Source organism: Spinacia oleracea, chromosome 3, assembly GCF_020520425.1.
Source record: "Spinacia oleracea cultivar Varoflay chromosome 3, BTI_SOV_V1, whole genome shotgun sequence".
Classification (NCBI taxonomy): domain Eukaryota; kingdom Viridiplantae; phylum Streptophyta; class Magnoliopsida; order Caryophyllales; family Amaranthaceae; genus Spinacia; species Spinacia oleracea.
This window is the reverse complement of record NC_079489.1, coordinates 5,629,305-5,654,794: the sequence shown is the minus strand read 5'-3', so window position 1 is coordinate 5,654,794 and position 25,490 is coordinate 5,629,305. Positions and strand designations below refer to the sequence as shown.

At 36.0% G+C, this 25,490-nt stretch overlaps 2 protein-coding genes across 2 annotated transcripts; one reads left to right on the top strand and one right to left on the bottom strand.

Annotated features, from left to right (window-relative positions):
- Positions 1 to 1,077: 1,077 nt before the first annotated feature.
- On the bottom strand, positions 1,078 to 11,563 carry LOC110783113 (CLP protease regulatory subunit CLPX1, mitochondrial). The gene is made up of 14 exons (XM_021987412.2): positions 10,569 to 11,563; positions 10,070 to 10,128; positions 9,296 to 9,393; positions 7,252 to 7,331; positions 5,593 to 5,643; positions 4,388 to 4,462; positions 4,217 to 4,294; positions 3,511 to 3,567; positions 3,282 to 3,352; positions 3,087 to 3,186; positions 2,873 to 2,977; positions 2,421 to 2,483; positions 1,965 to 2,087; positions 1,078 to 1,513 (listed from the first exon to the last, which is right to left on the bottom strand). The coding sequence occupies exons 1-14, from the start codon at positions 11,112 to 11,114 to the stop codon at positions 1,298 to 1,300; spliced, it is 1,722 nt and encodes a 573-aa protein (XP_021843104.1). The 5' UTR covers positions 11,115 to 11,563; the 3' UTR covers positions 1,078 to 1,297.
- A 10,135-nt stretch (positions 11,564 to 21,698) lies between these two features.
- Positions 21,699 to 23,949, top strand: LOC110783112 (ribosomal protein S14, mitochondrial). Its single transcript, XM_021987411.2, has 2 exons — positions 21,699 to 21,930; positions 23,442 to 23,949. The coding sequence occupies exons 1-2, from the start codon at positions 21,825 to 21,827 to the stop codon at positions 23,768 to 23,770; spliced, it is 435 nt and encodes a 144-aa protein (XP_021843103.1). The 5' UTR covers positions 21,699 to 21,824; the 3' UTR covers positions 23,771 to 23,949.
- Positions 23,950 to 25,490: the final 1,541 nt, after the last annotated feature.

Below are 25,490 nucleotides of genomic sequence, written 5' to 3'. Positions count from 1 at the left end.
CCTTGTTCAAATTAGCTAATTTTTGTGTAATTTCTATCATATGATACTCATTTATAGTAACAAAAGATTTTCCGATTCATGTACCAATAGGAAAAAATCCAATAGGAAAAAGTGACGAATAGTTTTTAATTATAATTTTATAAATTAATTTTTTTAATATACGAAATATATTTTAAGTCAAAAATATATGAATGAATAAGATTTATCCATAAAAATAAATGGTCAAGATATGAGAGAGCTACTTTTCTTAACTAAGGGGTTTAGGTTTTTAGCCAATGGTCTATGTTTTAAGTGGCAATTAATTAGATTTGGATGGAAAATACATACTTGACCCCAATGTTGAAAAATAAAAAGTTAGACCCAAATGGTGAAAAGATAATGCCTTAGACCTCATGTATTTCCTTGTATACTCCGTACTTGTTATGGCCTTTGCCGAACCGGCTAAACTCCCCGGTGCATCCGGCAAGAGAGGGCCCCTAGGTGGGCTTACAGGTGGTGGGCTTAAAAATTATGTGCACATGAGAATGCCGGAATTCCCCGTCTTTTCATAGGTGTAAGAGTATGATCAATAGACACGGTGATATATCATTGTTACCGTGAAGCTAACTGAACAGTTGACTGACTTGCAAATTATGGACTCGAGTTAGAGCAACGTTTGATGATCTTTGAGGCGATTCCCATCGGATCTTCGTGCTATTTTATTGGAGGATTTGGGTGGGATGTCGATTGCGAGATTAGTTCTGGCACCTGGGGCTTTAGGGATTATGTCTAGTAGTCCTCGTGTTTATTTGTTTTGCTTTCCTTGGTTTTCATTTTGTTCATTTTCTTTCTGCATTTTATTTCTTTAGGGATTTATGGCAAGAATAGAAGTGATCAAAATTCAAGTCGGGCCAGACTTTAACACAAAAGCTCATGTCCAAACCCATAAATTTGGTGCGGGCTTTATGGACTGAGACAGGTTTTTCCTGGCTGGGTCAAGTTTTGTCTCAAAATGCGTATTTAAGGTTGCCTAAACCCGCACTTTTCGGGTCGGGCCAACATGCCAGGCTATATATGATCAAGTCTAGCAAGAGTATATACATGCAGAAAGAAATCCATTTACTCGGAGAAGGGTGAAGAAATTACAGATTTCCAGAAAAATGATACAAATACACATATGATCCTTTCTTTTTCCCACTCCCTTTGCTCCCCTCACCCTGCTATTTTTCTAAAAATGATTGCTCTTATTTTGTACTTAATTTTATGGATACTGTACAGTGATAAAACTACAAATGGGTTATCCCTTCACCCGAAAGTTTTACATACTAGCGACAACGGAAGGGAGGTCCGATTCAGCTTCAACTTCTCCTTCTGAGCTTTCAACGTCTTTCGCCTTTTGTTCTTTAAGATAACGTTTTAGAGCTCCCTTCCCGTAAAGAATTCTACCTCCAAGTCCTTTGCTTTCTAACCCTACTGCTTCTTCATCGACAATGACAGCATCGATGATATCATCCCCCGTTCTTGTATCAGGAATCTGCATCACATATTCACACACAAGAGACCAACGTTACGATTATACCCCCATCGTATAAAACATGACAACATCAATGGAGCAGCATAGACCTGATCATCATGAGCCCGACCCGGCCTGAACAATAATGGGTTTTGGGCAGTATTTTTAGGCTTGGTTTCATGCCCAGCCCGGATTTTTATATTTTTTGGGTGGGTTTTGTGCAACTCAAAATTGCATTTTTAGTTATACATTTGGCACAGCCCGAATGGCCCGAAAAACCCACTATTTTTGGCCCAAAATAACGTGTTTTCTACCACGACCCGGAATTTGGGCCGGCCCAGCATAATGGACAAAATTTCTAAATTGTGACCCGGCCCGAACCCGGCCCACAATTTGATCAGGTCTCTAGCATAAGTCTATAGTCTCTGATTCAGGAAATACCGATGAATGCGAATCAATAATATCACATTACCTCGTACATGGAATCCATGAGGATATTCTCCAGTAAGGCCCTTAATCCTCGAGCTCCTGTATTCTTAGTAACTGCTTTTTTTGCAATTAATCTCAATGCATCGTCTGTGAAATGCAGTTTCACCTGATATAAAAAAAAGAAATTAACTCCAACTTCAGCCGTGTTCTGGTACACAGTAAAAACCAGTGGCTTAAACATTTAGAACACCCATACTAGCTGAAAGGAAAAGGAAAACTAAAAATCTAAGTTGAAATCGTGCAATATTCTGAAGCACTTGATTTTGTTTTCCTTCCATTTTCCTAATAAGTTCCCGATAGTAAGAGGGAACCATAACATCAAACCAAATTTCAGGGAAAATTAAATAACTCCCACACCTTTTCAGATTTGACAACAAAAAGTATTCAGGATCATGTAAACCTATAATTATTATAGAAAAGTGGTTCCAGAAGTACTTACTCCATTCATTTGAAACATCTTTTTGTACTGCTTCCCTAGAGCGTTTTTCGGCTCCATAAGAACCTATAGAGCAAGATAGACATCAAATTTGTAAAAAAATTGGAATTCAAAATAAATCCAATAATCTTTTTCAGCCTACAAAGCTTTAAGCTTCCTTTCAAATAGCAGGATAACTAAGACCAATGGCTTTCAGGATTTCCAGGAGATATACACAGTGTCCTGTTGCCAATGTCAAAAACAGCCAATTTTCCTGTCCTTTTAAGTTTTCAAATTGTCAATTCTTCTCTACTAGAAAAAGCTACTTCGACTTTATGATTTAGGTCGGAAAATTCAAATGCTTGTTCTAATCTATTCCCAAGATTTAACATTGCTAGTTGATGGAAAGAGTACTACATTTCCATCTGTATAAGATCACTGTAAAAAATTATTATCATATTGAGGGGAAGTATTACCTCGACAAGTTGATCTTCAGTAAGGGCTGACAAATTAACAAGGATTGGGAATCTTCCAACAAATTCAGGTATCAAACCATAAGCAATAAGATCACTACTTTCTACCTGAAAAGGCATACAGCACACAGAAAGAATGACTTTACTTCGAAGAATTACTGATCTAATATGAAGCATTTCCCAGTTGTTCTAGGTGTAAACCTAAGCACAAACATACATTATCCAATAAGGATGAAGCTATAACGGCACTCGTGGGACCACTTGTTCTCATGTTTGCACGTACAGGAGCACCAAAACCAATAGAAGAATCATGGCGCCTGGGATGAAAACAAACCAATTTCTTTCAGCAAGACAACATTTTCGCACTAACAGAGGAAGTATCATGCCGAAAAGGCAGAATAAGGAAATAAACCTTTCTGAGATGGTTTTCTCCAAGTCGATAAAAGCACCCCCGCAGATGAAAAGAATATCCTTTGTGTCTATCTGCCAAACAAAGAAACAAATAAATAAGAAATCAAGAGTTATCAGCGGACAATCAACGGAAAATCAAGCACATCTGCCACGCTAGTCTTGACATGGCAAAATACATATAGTTCATAGAAATTATGGACCCTTTACCCATGTAAAAATACACTTAATACCTGGATATTATCACCCCTGGGATGCTTCCGAGCTCCTTTCTCAGGAACATTGACAATCTGGTAAGAACAGCAAAGATCAGTAAGCTTACATCATTTAAAAACAATACCAACTGAACAGAGGAAGTAAAGCAAAGCTCGAGTAAAAAGATGTAAGGTAAGGCTTGCCAAAATTCCTAGTGTAGCAATGTAAAAGTAATACTAAATCAGAAAGAATAAAACCGTATGAAGTTGAGAATAAAACCGTATGAAACACAAGAAAAATCTGAATTCGACTGAAAAAACCTCAGGAATTGGGAAATAATACAATTTAAAGACATCAGATATATGCTCCTACATCTCATTTCCACTAAAAAGTTCACCCATGCAAACCTTTTCCCTCTAACCCTTCTAATCACACTCTACTGTTGAGACTTGACGGTTCTATATTCATGATACAAAGGCACTAGTGCTTTACCACCAATCTGGGTAAGATGATTCCAACAAACATAAAAGAGATCTCACCAAACTCACGGGAGCTTAAAAAACCAAAATAACCAAGTTTGTCTACCCCAAACAAAAAAATCACTCAATAAGCAGCATCAATCACCCAGAAAAGTAAAGGCCTCACATTTAGTTTTCCAAAAGAAAAAAACTAGTAATTTGCAGATTTTTCTAAAAATAGCAAACATATGTTGAAAGACTGTCAGAAAGCAAGGATTGGACTTACTGTTCCTTCCAACATTTTCAATAGTGCCTGTTGAACACCCTCTCCCGATACATCTCTACTAATATTAAGGCTCTCAGCCTGCAATATGACAAACTCATAATCAATTGCCTTTGAAAAAAAAAAAGATAAAACCTACAAAATTGGCAAAGATTAAAAAGAACTAGAAAAAACCTTTTTGGTAATTTTGTCGACTTCATCAATGTACACGATGCCTTGTTGAGCAGCTGCCACGTTGTAATCGGCCACCTGAAACAGAAAACATAATAGAATATATAAGCCTCTAATTCCAGAAGAAAATTATCATACTGGCATTAGAACTTTAAATTCCAGTTTATCCAAAATAAAGCTACTTAACACTTAGATGTTAGAGGCTTGATATTACTAAGACCTTGATAGACAGCTAGACAAAAGTGTAACAGATTAACAGCAGCCTTTTTCCAATAAAGAAAGGTAATTAAATTTGTTAGCAGTTAAAAAAAAAAACAGATGCTGCAACTGCAATTATTTCTCAGAAGAGGGTGTTATAACCATAACAATGATATGAAGAGAACACAGAGAATTCAACACACCATTGTCCATTCATTAATGCTATACTTAGAAAAATAATACAATAAAGATTATTTTAACAGAAAAGACAAGCTTAGCTTCTTCAAGTTCCTCCCACAATCTCCTAGTACCAATAAAAAGACAAAAACCCTCAAACTAACACAAGGAATGCAAAATTTTCAAAGCTCAAGTCTAGCCCCATTGACAAGATAAGATAGGATGGTAGTGACTGGGAAACACCAAGGATAAAAACAGGTCAATACTGTATCTTGTATGGTTAGAGAAAATGAGCATCAATTATCAGTGTTAAGAACTCATTGATTTAAACATAAATCGATCAACAAGTTAATGCTCCCTCTGTTCTAATTTAAAACCTCATTCTTTCCTTCTTGGGATGCCCCAAGGACTCCCAACTCCTAAATAAATTTCAGAACTGGAAGAGTTACTCTTTTCCTGTATTATAGAGGGTTTCCCAGTGAGTTGGTGTCTTGGTGAAGGATCGCTGATCACCATCTCTAAGAATCCATAGAGTATGTGACGGTACTCTCTTGTTTTGGTTGTACATAATGCGAGAAGGTTTAGAAGCTGTTTCCACAGATAACTTGTACTCATTGAGAACAAATAGTGAATACATCTACGCTAATGCAAAAATACAAATTCGCTTTTTATATCATTGCTTGTGTTTTCATTAATTTGTGTGCGCTCATATTTTCACCCAAAAAAGACATCAAACTTAATTGATAAGGAACTAACTGATGAAGCATGCCACATAATTAAATGTTCTTGGAACATTTTAAGACTAATATATCACAGAAGAAAATTTAAGTTACCGTGAGAAGCTTGTATAATATTGACTCTACATCTTCACCGACATATCCTGCCTGCAGATATGACAAGAACACATAAGTACCAGTCAACAGCCAAATCTCAACAATACATAACAGCCACTAAGCCAGCAGTCAATCTCTTGAGACAACACGTTTACCACAAATATGCAGAAAAAATCTATGGTTCGTAACGCTTACAGTACTGAACATGATAGCATCGATCCCAAAACAAATGTTTTCCAAGATAACTCGCATAAGCAGAAAAGATCGAGGTGAAACTGTGAAAGAATGGTGCCCCAAAAGAAAAATGAAAAGGGAAAAAAAGGAGAAATCTCATTTTTGACAAAAGCTGCAGTGGAACTAGTTTAGCAAAAAAGTCATCCTGAAAACAGTGGATTGATGGTCTTAAAATCCAACTGGCATAAAGGTTAATGTTTTCATGTTTAATAGTAAGATGAAGGCATGAAGTGCTGAACAACCAGGGTACTGCCAATTCAAGCCAAGGAAAAATCTACAAGAAGCAGGGTCCATAAGAAAGAATTTTCATCAATAAAGTACTTGGAAGAAACAGTCATGAGCTGCATGAAGAAGAAGTTCCATAATTATCATATACGTTCATAAATTCAACACTTAACAGTTAACAGTAATGATAACAATACAGGGAAGTAACTATCTATCACACTCCACTCAACTCCTTCACTTTTAGTTCCGCTCAAAACCAAAGTATGTGGAGACACTACATCATTCTACCATAAATATTCATAAGAAATCATCCCAGCACTTGTTTAGATACAGCTCTGCTGCTGCCAATTAAGACAAGATGTCAAAAAGCTACAAAGTGCTAAGCAGCTGATCTCTGATCCCTATGAGTCTATGAGACAAGCACATTTTTATGCAAGCTTAGAGATAGAGGACTTCTTGAGGAAAATTTCACTCTCAATAGCCCACATCTTAGATTACTTTAGTATCTGACAAGTACAATAGTGTTAGTCAATGTGGTTCAAGTCAAGCAAACCAACAAATTGTTTACATCAGGCAAGCTACAGAAGGAGAGTTTAAAAAGTATCCACTAATATTTGCAATCTCAATATCCAACAAATTAGCTACGTTGCACGACAAAGTTAATTAAGCCAATCTTTCAACAAAGTTAAAAGTTTTTATAAAAAGAGGCCAACTTACGTTCCTTAGATCAGAGCATCAGACCCATAATATCCATCAGAAGTAAAACTCACAACTAAAGAATTAAACAGTGCCTCATTTGGTGTAGAATAATGATTTGAGGGAAAGGTATCGAATTTGGGTGTATTCTGGTGTGGAAGGTCCCACATAGATATCCACAAAGTGAGACCCCACTTGCAACATATTGTTTCTCCATTAACTTCTCTAACCTTACCTTTGTTTTTCTCTAACTAACTTTTATTACCACTTGTTAGCACAATACCACCTCTTCAGGTGCCAACGAGTAGTTATGAAAATTAATCAAAAATATAACGACAGATTTACCATGGACAATCACAAGTGACTTTTCATAATTAGTTACATCTGGATTCCATAACAAAACCTTAAATTTGTACAAAATTGACCTCATAATACAAGACAAAAAGGAGAATAATGGGGGAAAAAAGGCGTCTTGACCACTGTACAACATGATTTCTCACTTACCTGAGTCAATGTGGTTGCATCTGCAATTACAAAGGGTACATTCACCAGCCTCGCCATTGTTTTTGCAAGTAATGTCTTCCCTGTCCTTGAGAAAGCATTACAAGCATGTGAATGAGATGGGAAATGGAAATGGATTGAATTTAAAAACAAAGAAACAAAGAGAAAATTCCAACTTCTTAATATAAAAATTCAAGCAAAAGTATGCTCAGCAAAACAAAAAAGAAAGTCAGTTCCATCTTATTTCATCTTCCCCTAATTTCATTTACACATGACTACCACCACCAACACCCCCCCCCCCCCCCCACACACACACACTACACACTTTCGAACAAACGCATAGTAGTACTCAGCCACATAACTTATATGAGTGAATCTCTTACTTGTGATCCACTACATTAACATGCCTCAATTTCCAACTAATGGTCATGTCCTTTACAAACTTCAGTTAGTTCAACCCATGCCTTATATTCATCTAACTTTCTTTTCTCTACCTTGTTTTCTCTTACAATTCCTTAAGAGAGTTTTCTCGCAGCTCCTAATAGGGGCATCCACATGTCTCCTAGACTCCTACTAGTCGCCCAACCTATCTAAGTCTCGATTTTTTCTCTTAATATCGTCGAATTAACAAATTATCCCTGACCTGATCACTTCATTCTCAATCCTGTCCTGTTTGGTCACACATCAAATGAGACACTCTAATTGATAAAAAAATCTAATAGACTGGAAAATCAGACTTGCAGAAATGAGGAAGCATAAGAGAATTGGGGTAAATTGACTGCTGATTGTAATTAAATGCAATTATATATCAAACTGAGCATACAATCCCAATCCTTGAAGTGACTGGGCACTCCCAAAGTAAAATATAAAAAAATGACTCTTAAGTGTCAACAATTTTCTACATGGTTTCTCTCTCAGTGATCTCCTCTTTACATAGCATTTAATAAGTCTAACAACTGACTTCCTTCTTCTTCCAGCTTATTCTAACAACAAATTATGCATTGCCTACACTGCCTAAGTTAGTTTATAACACTCATCACAATCATCGTTGTTTAAAATATTAATGGGTCAACAGCCTTGATGGCTTGATAGCCATTGTGTAGAATTATTCCTTCAATAGAAATTTTCTTATCCCTCAAAAAGCTTTGAGGCACGTAGGAACTCTATTAAAGTTTGAACTGTTCCGCATTTACCCTAGGAAAAAGAAACAATATCTCATCAACCTCTCTTCCTTCAATAATCAACCCTAGGTATTATCTTTGGTATATCATCAATGTACAGATCAAGGTTTCCCTAATACCACGTTCCAAGTACTATTGTAGACTTTCAGTTATACTCAATTTGAAACCATTTGACTATCGCATGGTATCTCTCCAAAGTTCAAAGTTCCAACTAGTTATTCCCATAATGTATCTACACCTGACATAATTAAGACAGCTTGACTCCCTCATATGCAGATAACCAAAAATATACGTAAAAGTAATTTTCCATATGCAACATAACACCTCTACTTTCCAGGTCAACTAAAACATGGTTGACGTCTACATAATACACTTCTAAACTTCTTGGAAAATGTAGCATACAACATAGGCCTCTGGGCATAAAACCTAAAAGTTACTCAGAGCAATATATATTTTCTCATTCTCTTCTCAAATATTCTCTAAATGTACTGGGCATGAGTGAATTTATACCCCAATAGCTACTGCAACTCTAAATGTCCAACTGAATAGAGGATTACATAAACTGGAGTATGGCAATGGAGCAATCACCACACATTTAACCTAGGAAACAAAACGCTGCACAAGAATTTATTCTATACCAGGATGTGAAAGAGGCTATAATAGTTCTATCAACATATACAGCTTGTTGCCAGCATGCACAGCCCAAAGCATATGCAACAACGAAAGATTAAAGTAACCATTTGACCATAGGAGTTTAACCAACCAACCAACCATAAAAAGGGGGAGGGGTGTATTTCATCTTAAGTATCAATACAAATAATTGAGAACATGCTGAAGAATAGTCATCAAGTGTGATAACAGATTACCTGACCCTGTAGGACCCATTACAAGAATGTTGCTTTTTTCGAGCTCCACAACTTCTTCATTGGGATCTGATTTTCCATTAGCTGACTCCCCTGATTGCCTAGCTTTCCACATTCATCAAGAAGTTAGCTAAATTTTCAGCAAGCTATTCACACATACAATAAACTGTATCGTATATTGATGTCCGGACATCATATTACATTTTGATATATATACTCCATAAATATATTCACATTGCAACAAAATGTAACAACTACAACTTTACCCAACAAAATTTATCAAACTGATAACCTAGTGAAAGCGTGGGACAGTAATAACTTGAATGCTTTGTCTAACTCAAAACATCAGGGTTTGTGACCACAGTTAATGCAGATTTCCACATCCCCAGTAGAAAATCAGAAAAACTTTCTGTGTGGTAGAATTGAATAAAGCTTCAAAACAACCAAAATTTTATTAGCATTGATCTAACTTTTCTTGTGATGGGATTCAAAAAGAAAAAAAACTATACAACAGCCATAACCATTTGTCTACAACTTGTTGAGTATGAGAAACCTCTAGCAATATCTGCAAGTCCGAACCTTATAATCAATTTATTGTCTTATTAGAGGAATAGAAGCCATATAAAAGTTTGATCCGAGTGCATACTTAAAAATAAACATAACATGATTCATATCATACAGTTAAGCTCGCAAGATGAATCCTTCTGATTGCATCCTAATTAGTAAATGCTCCATTTTCCATCAAAGAAACAGATAATTGTAATAGAAATCACCAACCTTTGCAAGACTTCGTAATATATTCTCTTATAGTGATTGTAAACAGCAACGGAGAGCACCTGCGCGAACAAGATGATGGTATATTCAGTTAAAGTTCGCACATGACATGAAACCATTAGTCAGTAACAAAAGTACCGCAGTGACAATATATCCTCTTTGTGTATGATATTACGAAGTATGAATAAATCTGAAAAAGTATCCACATATCAGCAGCTATTATTACTTCTTAGCTCAATAAGAACTGAGAATGACCATATTGATCTTAACTATCCAAAAACTGATTAATTGAATACAAACACAACCGTCATCCCAAGAGATCACCCATGATCTTAATCATTCAAACTCAATTAGCAACAAATACCAGTAATTTGAACACACTACCATAGTCATAATTAGCAATCTTCAAATTTCAACACAAAGCACATACATATATAACATTGATTGTAATCTAATTGAAGCAAATTTGTATTGAAATTGGCCTAAAAAGAGAAGGAAATACCTTCTTAGCTTTCTCTTGCCCAATCACAAACTTATCAAGCCCTTTGCAAATCTCCTTTGGAGTAGGAAACCCACTACCCAAATTTGATCCACCCCAACACTCATCCTTTGAATTGGATCCAAACCCATCACCCCCACCTGCACCTGCATTCGACCCACCACCATTTCCACCCCCTCTTCCACCTCCACCACCACCTCCACCGCCACGAGCCCGAACAACAACCCCATCGGAAGGAGGCTGCCACACCTCCGGGGGATCCCCAGAACACCTCAAAGCACTAGAATCATAATTCAATTTCCTCTTATGATGATTAAAACCCACAAATTTACTTCCTCTATCAATGAATTCACCACGAAGTGAAACAGGTGACATGAAATGAAAAGGTGTGTTTATGAAGCTATCTTCGTGTCTGCTACCTTTATGACCAGTATAAGAGCTTGACGTACGACCCACTTGCATCTTATTCTTCACAAAGTATCTGAATTGGTAAGCGGTTAAGATTGCTGTTTCTCTGGTTGATTTCGATCTTAGGGCTGCAGCTGCCATGTCGGGATTTTATTGGGAAAAAAAAATCAAAGAACAGGGGAAATGAAATTGAGAGATGAGGGAAATTCGAGAAATTAAGACATGGGTTTTGAAGATTTGAGGATGAATCGAAATGGGTTTGTCTTAATTTCCGCAGAAATGGATGAAAAACACAGATTGTTCAGGAGAAAAAGATAAATAGAGAGATAAAATAAGGAGAAACTGAGACTGTGTAAATAGATGTGAAATTAAAATGAGTAATTATTAGATTTTTTATTTTATTTTATTTTCTGGGGAAAATCAAAATACTGTAATTTATGATGAAAATGATGATGTGAATGTGATAGAGTAGATGTATACATGCACACAAAGAAGATGAAGACAGGGAACAAACAAGCTAAAATAGAGATGATACGGTGTCGTTTTTGGTGGGATTTGGAGAATTCAAGAATCTTGCCTTTGCTTCATGGATTGTAAACGAATTCTTTCATCATTTTACCATATTTAGTTATTGGACAGAGTTTTTGTGGAATGGAAAGTTCTGAAATTTTTATTTTCCTATGCAAAACAAAGCGCAAAAACTGTCAAAAAGTTTGTCATTTCTTTTGGTACTAGTATTTCTCTATGGAGGGCGTCAAAATCGCAGTCAGGCATGTATTATGAAATACATGCCATGGGCTTGTTTGTAATTTCCCAGCCATTTTGAAATGGTTGAATAGTCAACCCCGTTTGCCAACTTAGATCTCGTTACTGCCAATTTTGTAATATGAATACCATTTTAAAATATTTAGCACCATTTTTGTAATATTAATACCACTTTATAAAATTTAGTACAAAACGAGTACCATTTAAGGAAAATGAATTTCATTTAGAAAAAGTTTAGTACCATTTTTGTAATACCAATACCATTTTTCTAATGAATTGCCAACTCAGCAATGCCAAGTCAGCACCCCGTTTTACAAGTGTACAATACCGTTTTACATTTCCCCCCAAAAATATTTACCATTTAGATTTACCTTTTTATTTGGAGTTGGCATGTTTTTGCAAATACATGCCTGGCATGTATTTGGACTTCCTCTTCTCTATGTAGGTTACAAAATTGGTAATTCAATCTACAAATATTGTTTCTAACACTTGTTTCTATTACCATATTGATATGGGATTTTCATAATGATATTAGTTAATATTACTAATCAATCTTGTGACATGTTAAAGATTCTCAGGGATTTCAATAAGGTTTTAATTGGCAACCTATTTCAAGCACCAGCGTTATAAATAGAATTCAAGGTCATATAGTTGACTAAAATTGAGTGCTACTTTGAGTACCATAAAAAGTTTTAAAATTCCATTAAAAATATATCTTTAAATTATTTAAAAATTTATTTATAAGATTCAACTCCTATGGTTAAAAAATGGTGACCATAATACAACCTTTTTCCAACTAAGTACTATTGTTCGTCAATGGCGCAACAAAATCGTGGCAATCAAAGGCGATGACGGAAATTGGATACATGACAAGGAAGCTGTAAAAGAGCACATGGTGAGTTACTTCTCGAAACTTTTCAGTGAGGAAGAAGATGATGGGCGCTACAACATTCCTGTGGATGTATTTCCGGAATTACTCCAGAAAGATTGGAATGCATTAAGTCTCCCTTTTACAAAAGCTGAAATTGACTATGTTGTTAAGAACATGGGATCACTGAGAGCACCAGGCCCAGATGGTTTTCAAGCCATTTTCTTCCAAAAAAATTGGGAATTAATAAAAAACAATGTGTACCAAACAGTGCTCCAAGCTCTCGAAGGTAAAGGGATTCCAGCTAAACTTAACGAAACCCACATTGTTTTATTACCCAAAACTGTTCATCCAGAAGAAGCACACCAATTCAGACCCATTGGCCTCTGTAACGTTGTTTACAAGATAATCACCAAGGCTGTGGTGAATCGTCTAAAACCCCACCTGCCGTTACTCATCTCCAACACTCAAGGAAGCTTTGTTCCTGGTAGACAGATCACGGACAATATCGTAATTGTCCAGGAAGTCATTCACACTATGAAACGCAAACAAGGTACGAAAGGTCTCATGGCTTTGAAAATAGACTTTGAAAAGGCATACGACCGTCTTAGGTGGTCGTTCATCAGAGACACATTACTTCAAATGAACCTCAATCTACTGTTAATTAATGTCATTATGCATTGTGTGAGTACGGCCTCTCTCAAAGTTTTGTGGAATGGTGAACCGTCATCGAGCTTCAAGCCTAGTAGGGGGGTACGTCAAGGCGATCCATTATCTCCATACCTTTTTGTCATGTGTATGGAGAGGTTGTATCAAACTATTGAGCATGCCATAGCTATGAAACGCTGGAAACCGATTCGTGCGAGTCGGGATGGTCCTCTCTTGTCTAACTTATTTTTTGCAGACGATATAATTTTATTCTCTGAAGCGAGTGTTGACCAAGCCACGGTCATCCAAGATTGTTTGAGCAGATTCTGTAAAGCTTCGGGCCAAAAAATAAGTTTACTAAAATCAAGAGTATATTTTTCTAAAAATGTCTCCCCTGACATGCAGTTAGAAATCTGTAACACCTTGAACATGGAAGCTACGGATGATTTGGGACTATATTTAGGTATGCCAACTTTGACAAGTCGGGTTACAAGGCAAACTTTCAGTCATCTTTGCGAGAAGTTGGATCGTAGACTTGCGGGGTGGAAATCTAAATACTTATCTCTAGCAGGAAGGATCACTTTGGCCAACTCCACAGCCTCTACTTTAGCTTGTTACTCGATGCAGTCCGCTAAAATACCCAAAACTATTTGTGATGATCTTGACAAAAAGGTGAGAAGATTCATTTGGGGTGGCAACGAAGATAAGAGGGCAATCCATCTCATATCATGGGATAAATTGCAGCAACCCAAACAACAGGGAGGTATAGGCGTACGTTTTGCAAGGCAATCAAATGCAGCTTTTCTCACAAAACTTGGTTGGAGAGTTCTTACGGATCCGGATGCATTGTGGTCTCGTGTGCTTCGATACAAGTATTGTAAGGGGCGATGTGACGTGGACATGTTTGAACCCAAGACCGGGATGTCAAATGTGTGGAGTGGGATAACGGAAAATGCTCGATTTCTTTGCGAAGGAATGCGTGTTGCAGTTGGCAATGGTGCAAAAACTCTGTTTTGGGACCATAAATGGGTCTCTCAGGTACCATTACGTGACTTAATTACTGACCCTATACCAATGGAACTTACGGGGGCCACGGTAGAGGAGATGTGGGAAGTTGGGCATGGTTGGAAATGGGACATATTCAGCCCATATCTTCAACAAGACACACTAAAGCTTATCCAAGCTCATGAGCTTACTTGTGACCCAGAATTAGGTGGCTTACTCTACTGGAATGACTCACCAAAGGGGAAGTTTACGATAAAATCAGTCATGAGAATCATTCGTAATGAAAGCAATGAACTTAATGATCACATTTGGGATCTCATTTGGAAAGCTCCAGTGCAACATCGTACACGAGCCTTCATGTGGCTAGCTTGCCACGACAGATTAATGAGCAACGACAACCGGCACAAAAGACACCTTACAGACTCGCCACAATGTTACATATGTGGGGAGGAGATTGAGAATACGCTGCATATACTTAGAGATTGCGCGGCTGCGCGTAGCATATGGCGTAAGATTGAAGGCCCTGCAGCCACCCCCAGTTTCTTTCAAGGCGACATTAGGCACTGGTTTATCAGCAATTTGGAATACAATGATCAATCTGGGAACAATATTTGGAACACATACTTTTGTGTAACAATCTGGTGGATATGGCGTTGGCGGAATTGTTACATGTTTGGTCGTCATGATGATATACCCTTAGATATTGGAGCATACCTCCAAGTTCGGTTTGATGAAACGCGACGAAGCATATACGAAGACCATGAAGTAGATAGCAATAGTAATGGCAGGAAGAGAGAGGTGTTTTTCACATGGAAGGCTCCTCCTAATGGATGGTATGCATTGAACTCAGACGGAGCTGCAAAGGGTTCACCTGGTTTGGCCGATGGAGGTGCGATCATTAGGGATCATAGAGGATTATTGGTTTCTGCTGTCCTAGCAAACTTTGGCAGCTGCAACTCTTTCTGGGCTGAAGTTATGGCACTGACTGCAGGACTTGAACTAGCAAGAGACCTCGAAATTCGCAAGATCTTAATCCAACTTGACAATCTAGCATGTGTACAAGCCATCAAAAGTGTGGAAGCAGGAAGCGGTGAGTGTGCTCACCTAATCAATTTTTGTCGCTCTATGATCAACTTGGAGGATTGGGAAGTGTCTGTGATTCATGTATTTCGGGAAGGGAACCGCGCAGCGGACTGGCTCGCCAACCAAGGAGTGACTCAACCTCGCAGGACCGTCATCTTGGAGGAAATCCCCATAGCTCTCAGTAGGATCCTAGAGGAGGACATTAGGGGTGTGGCAATGCCTCGTCTCATTCCTCCATAATTAGCTTAGTTTGTTTCTGGTAGATGTAGTTTTATTTCTGTAATTTTCTTCTTTTTCGGAATTTTTTCCTCCAAAGCATCAAAAAAAAAAAAAAAAAAAAACTCCTAAACAATTAATTCTACCAAACAACTCATTCAATATCATTTCAGTTTCAACACCTTATCAGTTCCATGTACTATCTTCATGTTAGCTAACTTGTCATTTTCATAGTTATTTTAGTTATTAATATTAATTATCGAACACAACCTAACTTTAATATCGAAAATATTCTACAATCTTATTGTTTTCGTACTTCCATATTATATGATTCGATTACCAACACAAATTGGAGAAGTGGTAGATTCACGAGAACTTTAAGTTGTTTTTAGATAGCATAATAAGAATTATGAAATCCGATTTTAAGCTTTTAGAATAGTTCGGATGAAGAAGCTCTTGAACAATCTTCAAATATTGATCGTTTGTTGTTACTTCGAATACTTAACTAGTTAACTCTAACAACCCTAAAATTGAAAATAAAATACCTCTTACATGACCGTAAATAAATCATTTTTCAATATTGTATCATTAACTTGATTATGTGGTAATGGTAGTTTTTGATAGTGAAGGTAATCAATTGGTACAAGTTAGTATATCAATATAGTGACACTTAGGGTGAGTGTGGGCCTTGTGGCTTGGTGATGACACTTATTTTGTAGTGGCATGGTAACTGATTTAGTGATATCCATGGTAATTAGGTGATGCAAAGTCAAGTATCTTATCGCAAGTCATTTATTATTGTTTGTTGGTATTTTCTTTTACCGTAGGTATTTTTCTTTAAATGGCCACATTATGTAGTTCTTTTCCTTCAAGCACAAAATATATATTTTTTTTTAGCATATTCGACTTATTTTTAATATATTTATAATTATATTGATCTCAGTCGAATATTTTTAAAATTTCCCAAAATGTGTATGTGTCACTTGGGAATTGCAAATCTTTTTGGCCTAACGACCCAAAAATGACATTGTCGATCAATTCAGATATGGGATAGAGAAGTACAACAACAACAATAATAATAATAATCTAACACCAAAAAATATTAAGCTTATGTCAAAAAAAAAAAAAAAAAAAAAAAAAAAACACCAAAAAATATAAATAAATAAATAATAATAATATAAAAAATATACTAGAAAGTAAATAATGCACCGGTATTATACCAAGACCAGATCCAACATAATGATTAACAAATAACAAAGCATGGATATAGTATTTTAATAGACGTATTAAACTAAAATTAACTACTCCATAATTTTGTTTGATTATATATTGGATTCATTGCGTGAGAAGAACGTATAGGTTTTAAAGAAATGAAGATAAATAAATTGACCCGACTAAATTCATGTGCAGCTGTGCTTTGTCCATTAATCCATTATAGAATAAGTAGTTTATAAGGTATTACCTCCGTTGCAGAAAGATCTTTACAGTTTCTATTTTACCAATACTCCGTATAAGACAAAAATAAGAAAGTTGGTTGAATATAATAAAATATGGATAAAGTAAAAGAAATGTGTAAAAATGTGGGTGGATGTAAGAAAAAAATGAATAAAGTAAGTGAGTAGAAAATGGTAAATATTATGGGGTAAGAAGGATAAGGTAGTAAATTTTCATGTCCAAAAATAGAATAAAGCAAAGTATAAAGAACATTATGAAATAGAGTAAAACGGAAAGCGTAAAGATCTTTTTGAAACGGGTGTAGGAGTAATTTACAATGTTTTTCTAAATGTAGTAACTAGTAAGTGTTAAAGTGCCTAATTTGCTCTTATTTTAAGTCCATTTGTTTGTCTCATGTGAAAATGGATGGCAATACTATAGCCCATCATCTTGCTAAGCTAATTCCTTTTAGTTTAGAATAATTTTGGATGAATCATTGCCCCGTGAAAGTCATAGACACTTTATCCCTCGATTAATAAACTAGCTTAAATTCCCCCTTAAAAAAAATCCCTAATTTGCTAAATAATTAGTCACAAATTTTCCATATCTATACTAATTTAATTTACTAATATATGAAAAAAAGTGTTCTCAATCTAACTCACCTGCCATAATGGCGCGCTTCCTAACCCATTCAATGAGCACAACATATTATTTAAACGTTTGCAAACATGACCATTATAAAACTCAACATACAACCTCCATTATTTTACATTTTTACACAATGAGGATTTATTTAGTACATATTTCACATATAAGGTCACAATTACTTTTACATACTATACGGAGCTTTGTCCGATGCTAAAAACTAATTCTAATCTCTATTATATAAGTCAACTCATGAAGACTGGGGTTGGCATGAGTGGTTAAGGAGCTCTTATTCATTAATTAAAGTCTCGGATTTGAGTCTTGGGTATGGAAAAAACCTCAACTGGAAGAGATGTTGCCTATGGACGTACCTATACAAACTCCCACTAGAGATTAATTCACCCGTCGAAGGCGGTGGAAACTCGTCGTAGTAGAACAAAAAAAAATGAAGACTTTAATGCCTACATAAAATGTAAATAATACCGTTATTTAAATTTTAAATTGTTAGAAAACATTTATAAAGTGTTGTAACATTCCTTGTATGGTATATAAAACCAAAACTTTGAAAAATTCACACAAATCGTAAACATATAGTTCTAGTTAGACCTGGTAAATGGGTCGTTTGGATCGGATTCGGGTCGGGTCCATTCGGGTTGGGTCATTTCGGGTTATTTTTCCTTGGGTCGGTTACGGGTATGGGTCTGGTCTTGCTAGTGCCAATGGGATATCCGGTAAGGTAGGTATCGGAACTGAAGGGTGCTTTGCTTGCAAATCAGCAAGAGTAGCATCATTGTAAGAGGCATCTTTGTAGCTTGTTAAGCTTGTATCTCGGCTCCCCTCCAACTTCTTGTAGTTCACTTGATCTTTGTAGCTTGTTAAGCTTGTAACGTTTTGGTGTTTTCCCATAATAATAATAATAATAATAAATAATAATAACATGAAAAGCTAAAAAAAAACTTGTAGTTTATACTAATTGGTAAATTTGAGTTGCTCTTCGGATCGGATCGGTTTCAGATTTTCGGTTCGGATCGGTTCGGGTTGATTTAGATTTTACAGTTATTTTCGGTTCGGGTTAATTCGGTTTCGGGTGAAGATCGGTTCAGGTCGTTCGGATATCGGGTCATTTCGGGTTAAATCGCTTATGGGTCGGTTTCGGTTTTGGGCCGGGTCTATTCGGTTTTCGGGTTAATTTCGGGTCGTCGATTCTGATCAATTTCGGGTTACAGATCGGATCAATCGGGTCGGTTTTTCGGCTCCGGGTCAGTTTTGCCAGGATTTTTGGCTGCATACCTATGCATGCAGAGCTGGGTGCATATGAACTTTTATCGACATCGTGAAATAGTTAAAATTGAACATGATGAAAAAATAAATGAACATGAAAAAAATATCTTTCTTCATACTTCTCTTTAGAGAAATAATAATTTAGATTAATTTAGTAATATTAATTAACATATCAGAAAATTTAGTACGTCCGCACAAGTTTAATCACTATACGGTACATTTCGATAGAAAATTATCATTCGAAAAATAAATAAAAAATATAAACATTGATGAATCTTTTTCTTCTTCTATGTTCCTCTTTCCTCTATGCTTCTTTATCTCTCCCCTGCAACTTTTTCTCCATCTTAATAGTTCTTATTTGTCCCTTCTCGTCGATAAATTTTCTACCACCAATTGCAAACGGATTGAGTTCACCAACTTCTCCTCCACTTCTTCTTCGACTCTGTCTTTTTTCCTCCTTGTTAAATTCTGAAAATTGAACATTGAACCTTTTTTTAATTTAAAAAGAAATTGACAGGATATCAAACATAGTATGAACATTAAATTTCTAAAACTGAATATTGAGTTTTAAAAATTGAACATAACAAAGAATAATAGGTGAATTTTTTTAGAAACTAAAAAAAATCACCTATTATTGATTTAAACACATTTACTCCAAAAATCGAGTATTAAATATTTTAACAGTAATTTAAATTTACAAACCCATAAATTGAACATATTATTTATGAACACGAGACATAAGAAACTGAACATCACACAAAATTATTGAACATATATTAGTTTTATAAGTTGAGTTTAGTTGAACATGATTTTATATAAGTTGAACATAAGACTTTAGAAACTGAACATCACACAAAAGTATTAAACATATATTAGTTTTATAAGTTAAATTTAGTTGAACATGATTTTGTTTAGTTGAACATGATTTTATATAAGTTGAACATAAGACTTTAGAAACTGAACATCACACAAAAGTATTAAACATATATTAGTTTTATAAGTTAAATTTAGTTGAACATGATTTTGTTTATTTGAACATGATTTTATATAAGTTGAACATAAGACTTTAGAAACTGAACATCACACAAAAGTATTAAACATATATTAGTTTTATAAGTTAAATTTAGTTGAACATGATTTTGTATAAGTTGAACATAAGACTTGAGAAACCGAACATCACAAAAAAGTCTTGAACATATATTAGTTTAATAAGTTAAACGTGATTCTTTATAGGTTGAACAAGAGAGTTGAAAAACTGAACATCACTCAAAATCAAGACGAACAAAGTAGAAAATTATCATTTTTAAGAGAAGAAAATATATGTTCAACAATATTATCAGTGTAAAATAGATGAAGCTAATAATAATTACTATGCTTAAAATTAATCCATATCACAGCCAAAAATTTAGCAATGCAACTTAAGTTAACATTTCACAATTACACAAATTATATAATTAGATAGATGTTTTTAGTGCAAAACATAATTGATAGATAATCACATCATATATTGTACTAGTAAACTGATTTCAATTAACAAAAACTACAACATAAGCAAATTTCTCTCAATCAAAAAACAAATATCGTTCAAAAAATAAAACTAATTAACATCACACAAAAGTGTTAAATTTAGTTGAACATGATTTTGTGTAAATTGAACATGATTCTTTATAAGTTGAACACGAGAGTTGAGAAACTGAACACCACAGAAAAGTATTGAACATATATTAGTTTTATAAGTTAAATTTAGTTGAATATGATTTTGTGTAAAGTTGAACATGATTCTTTATAAGTTGAACACGGGAGTTGAAAAACTGAACATCACAAAAACATGTTATTATTTGAGAACATCACTTTTATAAGTTGAATGTGATAAATTATAAACTGAACATAACAAATTCAGAATTAATATTTAACAATAATTATCACAAGTATAACCACAAAAAATACAGAAATCAATCAACAAAAATAAAAGGAAATGAAAGAGAACAATAGAAATTCCATACCACACCAATCAATAGCTTTCTTCAAAACATTATTGGCACCATGAGCACACTCACCTCGTTCAGAATCGAAGTATTAGGGCCACCTCTCTTCGTCTTCGCGCAATACGTCCCTGCTTCATCCTCAACTCCTCTTATCTCTATCTTGCTGAAGAAGCTTGATCAATCTCTAGTTGACCTAAATTCCGACTCACAGTTCGAATATCAACAAGCAAATCCCCAAATTTCTTGTTCTCTTTCTTCTCAACGTAAACCCTAACTGCCGGAATATGCTATTCCAGCATTTGTTTCAAGTCGAAGACCGCGCAATCTTCATCAATCTTCGCTCGATTTGACGAAGAACAGTAATAGATCGGCGAAGAAAGACGTACATTATTTTCCGACGGCATATCAAGGCAGCGGTGGCAGAGAAATCGGAGGAGTTAGCGATGGAAGCAAAGAATGAGCGCAGCATATCGACGACGGCGAAAGGTGGAGGGGAGAGAGAAGGAGTGACATCAATGGAGGAAAGAGAGTGGGAGGTTTTGATGATAGATAAAATGGTTAGAGAATATGGGCAGAGGTTAGAGGAGAGAGAAAATGGGTATGTGATATAAAATAGGGGCGTGGTTTCTTATTGTTGAAACACAGTCGTTTAATTGCATATGCATATATAGATAGGTGCATACCTATCTATATATTAATAATTAGGTCTAGTTCTAGTACAAATTTTAGAGGTCCCGCTCAAAGACATAGAACGAACGAGGCCAAAAAAGTTAGCCCAAATTCCATTTCCATACCTTTACGAATAAAGCCCAAATAAACAAACAAACAAACCTCTTTGAAGTTCCTCTTTCCCAAAAGAATTTCAAGAATTTCACTAGAAATTCAGATCCCAACCCCCCCGGAAATTTAAACTGATAGAAAATGTTCAAGCTGATCGGAAATTTTCTGGGCAAAGTTCCACTTACGCAATCAGCTCCGCAATCTAATTTTATCTCCCCACTTGTTCATGAATTCCAATGCACTAGAGGTAACTTTATTATGTATTTTGATGAAAGTTGTTGATTTTCCCTCTTCTTTCTTGTCATTTGGGCACTTCATTACATTACGTTTCGTCAATTTCCGATAACAATGGTAAATTCCGAGAATTAATTTGAATGAGGGTTTATTGGATTGTGGGTTTGCATCACTTCTTTTGTGTTGCCCACCAACTGTTTGTTAAAATGCAGATATAAGTTAGTATACAGTAAATGAGAACCTAGCGCAAAAAGATTTGCTGAAGTGCTCACAATATGATTCTGTAGCTAGGTAGTTTAATTTGTTTGTGTTTAATCATTGATTTGTATTTGGGGTGCTTTTGTACTATGTTAATTCCCCTCTTTTTCATCTGATTTGTTTAGCTTTGAATAGTGTCTGATTATGAATGGAAAACTTATTTGATTACCCATGAGAGCTATTAGAATTTGTATGCTGACGAATTGGTGAAAGGCGCATACTTTTTTTGGGGTGGGGGTGTTTTGTTGTGAAGTGTGTGTGTTCAAAGAACTTGGTAGGATGTCTTGAATGATTTTAGGGTTTTTGTATGGATGTTTGATTGGGAAATGGGATAATTGTGGTTCACTGTTCTGTTCTTTATTGCGTATTGGAGTACAATATTGCCAGTTGATTGAGATGGGGGTGAGGACAATATGCTCTGTGAAGTTTAGTGTTTGAAGATTTGGAGCTTGTGTTCTAGTCTAGGGCTAGATTTTTGGGCGAGGTGGCAGCTCAGTGAATGTGTAAGCAAGATAAACTTGGCATTTTAGGTGGGGTGGGGGGAGGGGGGTTGAAAGGATTTCGGGATAGCCAGTCGCATATTGTTCCTTGTTTTTGTTTATAGTTGTTCTTATTGAAGAAGAGAATTTAGTCCATGGGTGGCTTCACATAATTGTTTTCTAAAATATGTTTGCTGAAATGCTTGAAATAGAAGCGGATGGAAGAATGTCAAGTATTGATTCAAAAACGATTTGTAGCTGTTCGCCTGGTCATTGCTTTTGTGGATAGCGTGCTGTGTCTTACTGTTTGGATCATATAGCAAGTGCTAAAACCAAAATGTCTGCAGTACCTATGTATGATTCTTTGCTGAAATTCAGCTTCTTTGGTGATTTCTGAATGCTTACCACTACCCTATCCACTTCCTTTAAAAAAACTGAGTATATTGGAAGAAGTTCCTCTTTAGTGTCAATTATAATTTTTAATCGGAGTTAAGAGTTCAGACTTCAGAGTTCAGTTTTGGAACAACATTTTGTTATTGGCTATTTAATTGATTGTTGAATGATAATTATCAGTCTCCCTAGTACTCTTTAATATTACAACTTCTAAGCAGAGTTCAGAATTCGGCTTTGGTGTTTTGCTTGGAGAAAGAGACACTTTGTTTAAATATTCCATTCAATACCTTGTTTAATGGTTTGCTTATTACTGAACATGATCGATGATGTTGATTTAAGGGGAAGATGTCCTCTTGATAATTGGTATGTACTAAGAATAACTTTTTTGTTGTAGGGTTTTCTACTGGAATAGGCGCTTATGTTGGAGATAAACGAAACATACTAGACTACCAGCGTAGGCAGCTAGCATCCAAATACGAGCTGAGGCGAAAGTTATACAAAGCACTGTGCAGAGATCCCGAACTTCCTCCAAACATGAAAGAGAAGTTCCGGTACAAGCTGTCAAAACTGCCAAGAAACAGTGCCTTCAACCGACTGAGGAACCGCTGTATCTTCACAGGTCGTTCTCGTGCTGTGTATGAGAAATTCAGGATGTCCCGTATTGTGTTCCGTGAGTTGGCATCTCAGGGCCAATTGCAGGGTGTTAAGAAATCATCCTGGTAATCACCATATGTTCTGATCAAACAGTTACTGGGAAAATTCTGCTTTGAAATTTCTATAATCAGCAGAGTACAATTGCTCATGTCTTCTTTTTTCTTCTTTTCATCTTCATTACGATAGCTTTGTGCTTCGGGTAAATGGTTTATTTTGTTGCTCAGTTGATTAGTTAAACTTATACTTCATGTTTCGTTGTCCTAGTGAAACAAACAGGATCTTGGACAACGACCTTCGATTTCAATTGATGTAATGCGAAATGCACGATTCTTTATGATGAAAACAGTAAAAATTACGGCAACATTATCAAACGTTGACACCTTCGAAAGATGGCGCACCCCAAAACCAATGTTTCCGTGAGTTCAACCATAGCACAAAATGGAAACTGGGCAATGGAAACTGGGCAATGGGAAAAGGATAAACATAGTTCAGGATAAGTGGCTCCCATACAACTCTATTGGGTTTAAGCACTCAACCTCGCAGGAAAATCAAAGTACTCTTCAAAAGGTTGAGCACTTACTGGACATCACCAAAAGAAACTGGAATCAGTCACTAGTTTGGAGACACTTTCCCAGTGAGGATGCCTTTAAAATTCTGCAAACTTATATCCCTGAGGTACTAGTGGATGATGAACAAGTCCGGAGCTTTACCACTATTAGGTTAGGTTATGAACAATTTAATTTATGCGGAAAAATCACAAATCGCCAGAATTCAAATTAATTATCACGTAATTAATTAGCATAATTTAGTATACATATTATGTGATGCGCGCCTTCCCTACCTGTTTCAACCAACTAGGATATCTATACACTCGGGAACTCACTTCATGTGATAGGCAAGAATATTGATTCTATTAATTTGAAGTTTTGTGTAATGTATAAATTTATGATCATGGATCATATATTTATAGGGGAATAGGTGGTTGTATCCTAATAGGATTGGATTTACCGAAACCTTAGAATTAGGATTCTAGTTAATCTCAAATAATCAGTCTTTAGGAAAATCCAAACACTTAAGTATAATGGTCCTAAACCTCTAAGTTACGTAGGGTAAGGAAAACAAATAATGTATGGCCTAAGTTACTTAGCAAGTAAACTTGGCGTCCAAGTTGTTAGAGCTGCCATGCGGGTTGCAGCCTTGGCGCGCAAGACTGGCCTTGCTGCCATGCTGCCACGCAGGCTGCTGCCTTGGCACGCAAGGTTGGCCTTGCTGCCATGCTGCCTTGCCTTGCCGCCCACGCTGCCATGGTTGGCTGGCCACGCTGGGCGCTGGGACTGGCGCTGGGCCTCGTGCCTAGCGCTGGCTTGCCGTGCCTCGTGGCTTGCTTGTCGATCGATGGGCTGGCTCGCTTGCCGACCTGTAACTCGCCGTGCTTCCGAATCGTTTTCCGATTCCGGAATTTATTTCCGATTCGTGCAATATTTACTTTTCCGATAATATTTCAGATTTCGACAATATTTCCGTTTCCGGCAATATTTCCGATTCCGACAATATTTTTATTTTTGTTAATATTTTTCGAAACGAACCATATTTCCGTTTTCGACAATATCTTCATTTCCGACAAATATTGTCTTTTGATGGTTTTAGCTCCCACTGGAACCAAGATCCATCATTTCTGAATATTATAATTAGAGTATTTACTGAATATTATATTCACCTAAATACTTGATCCATTCACGTACTATCTGTGTGACCCTACGGGTTTAGTCAAGATTAAGCTGTGGTATTA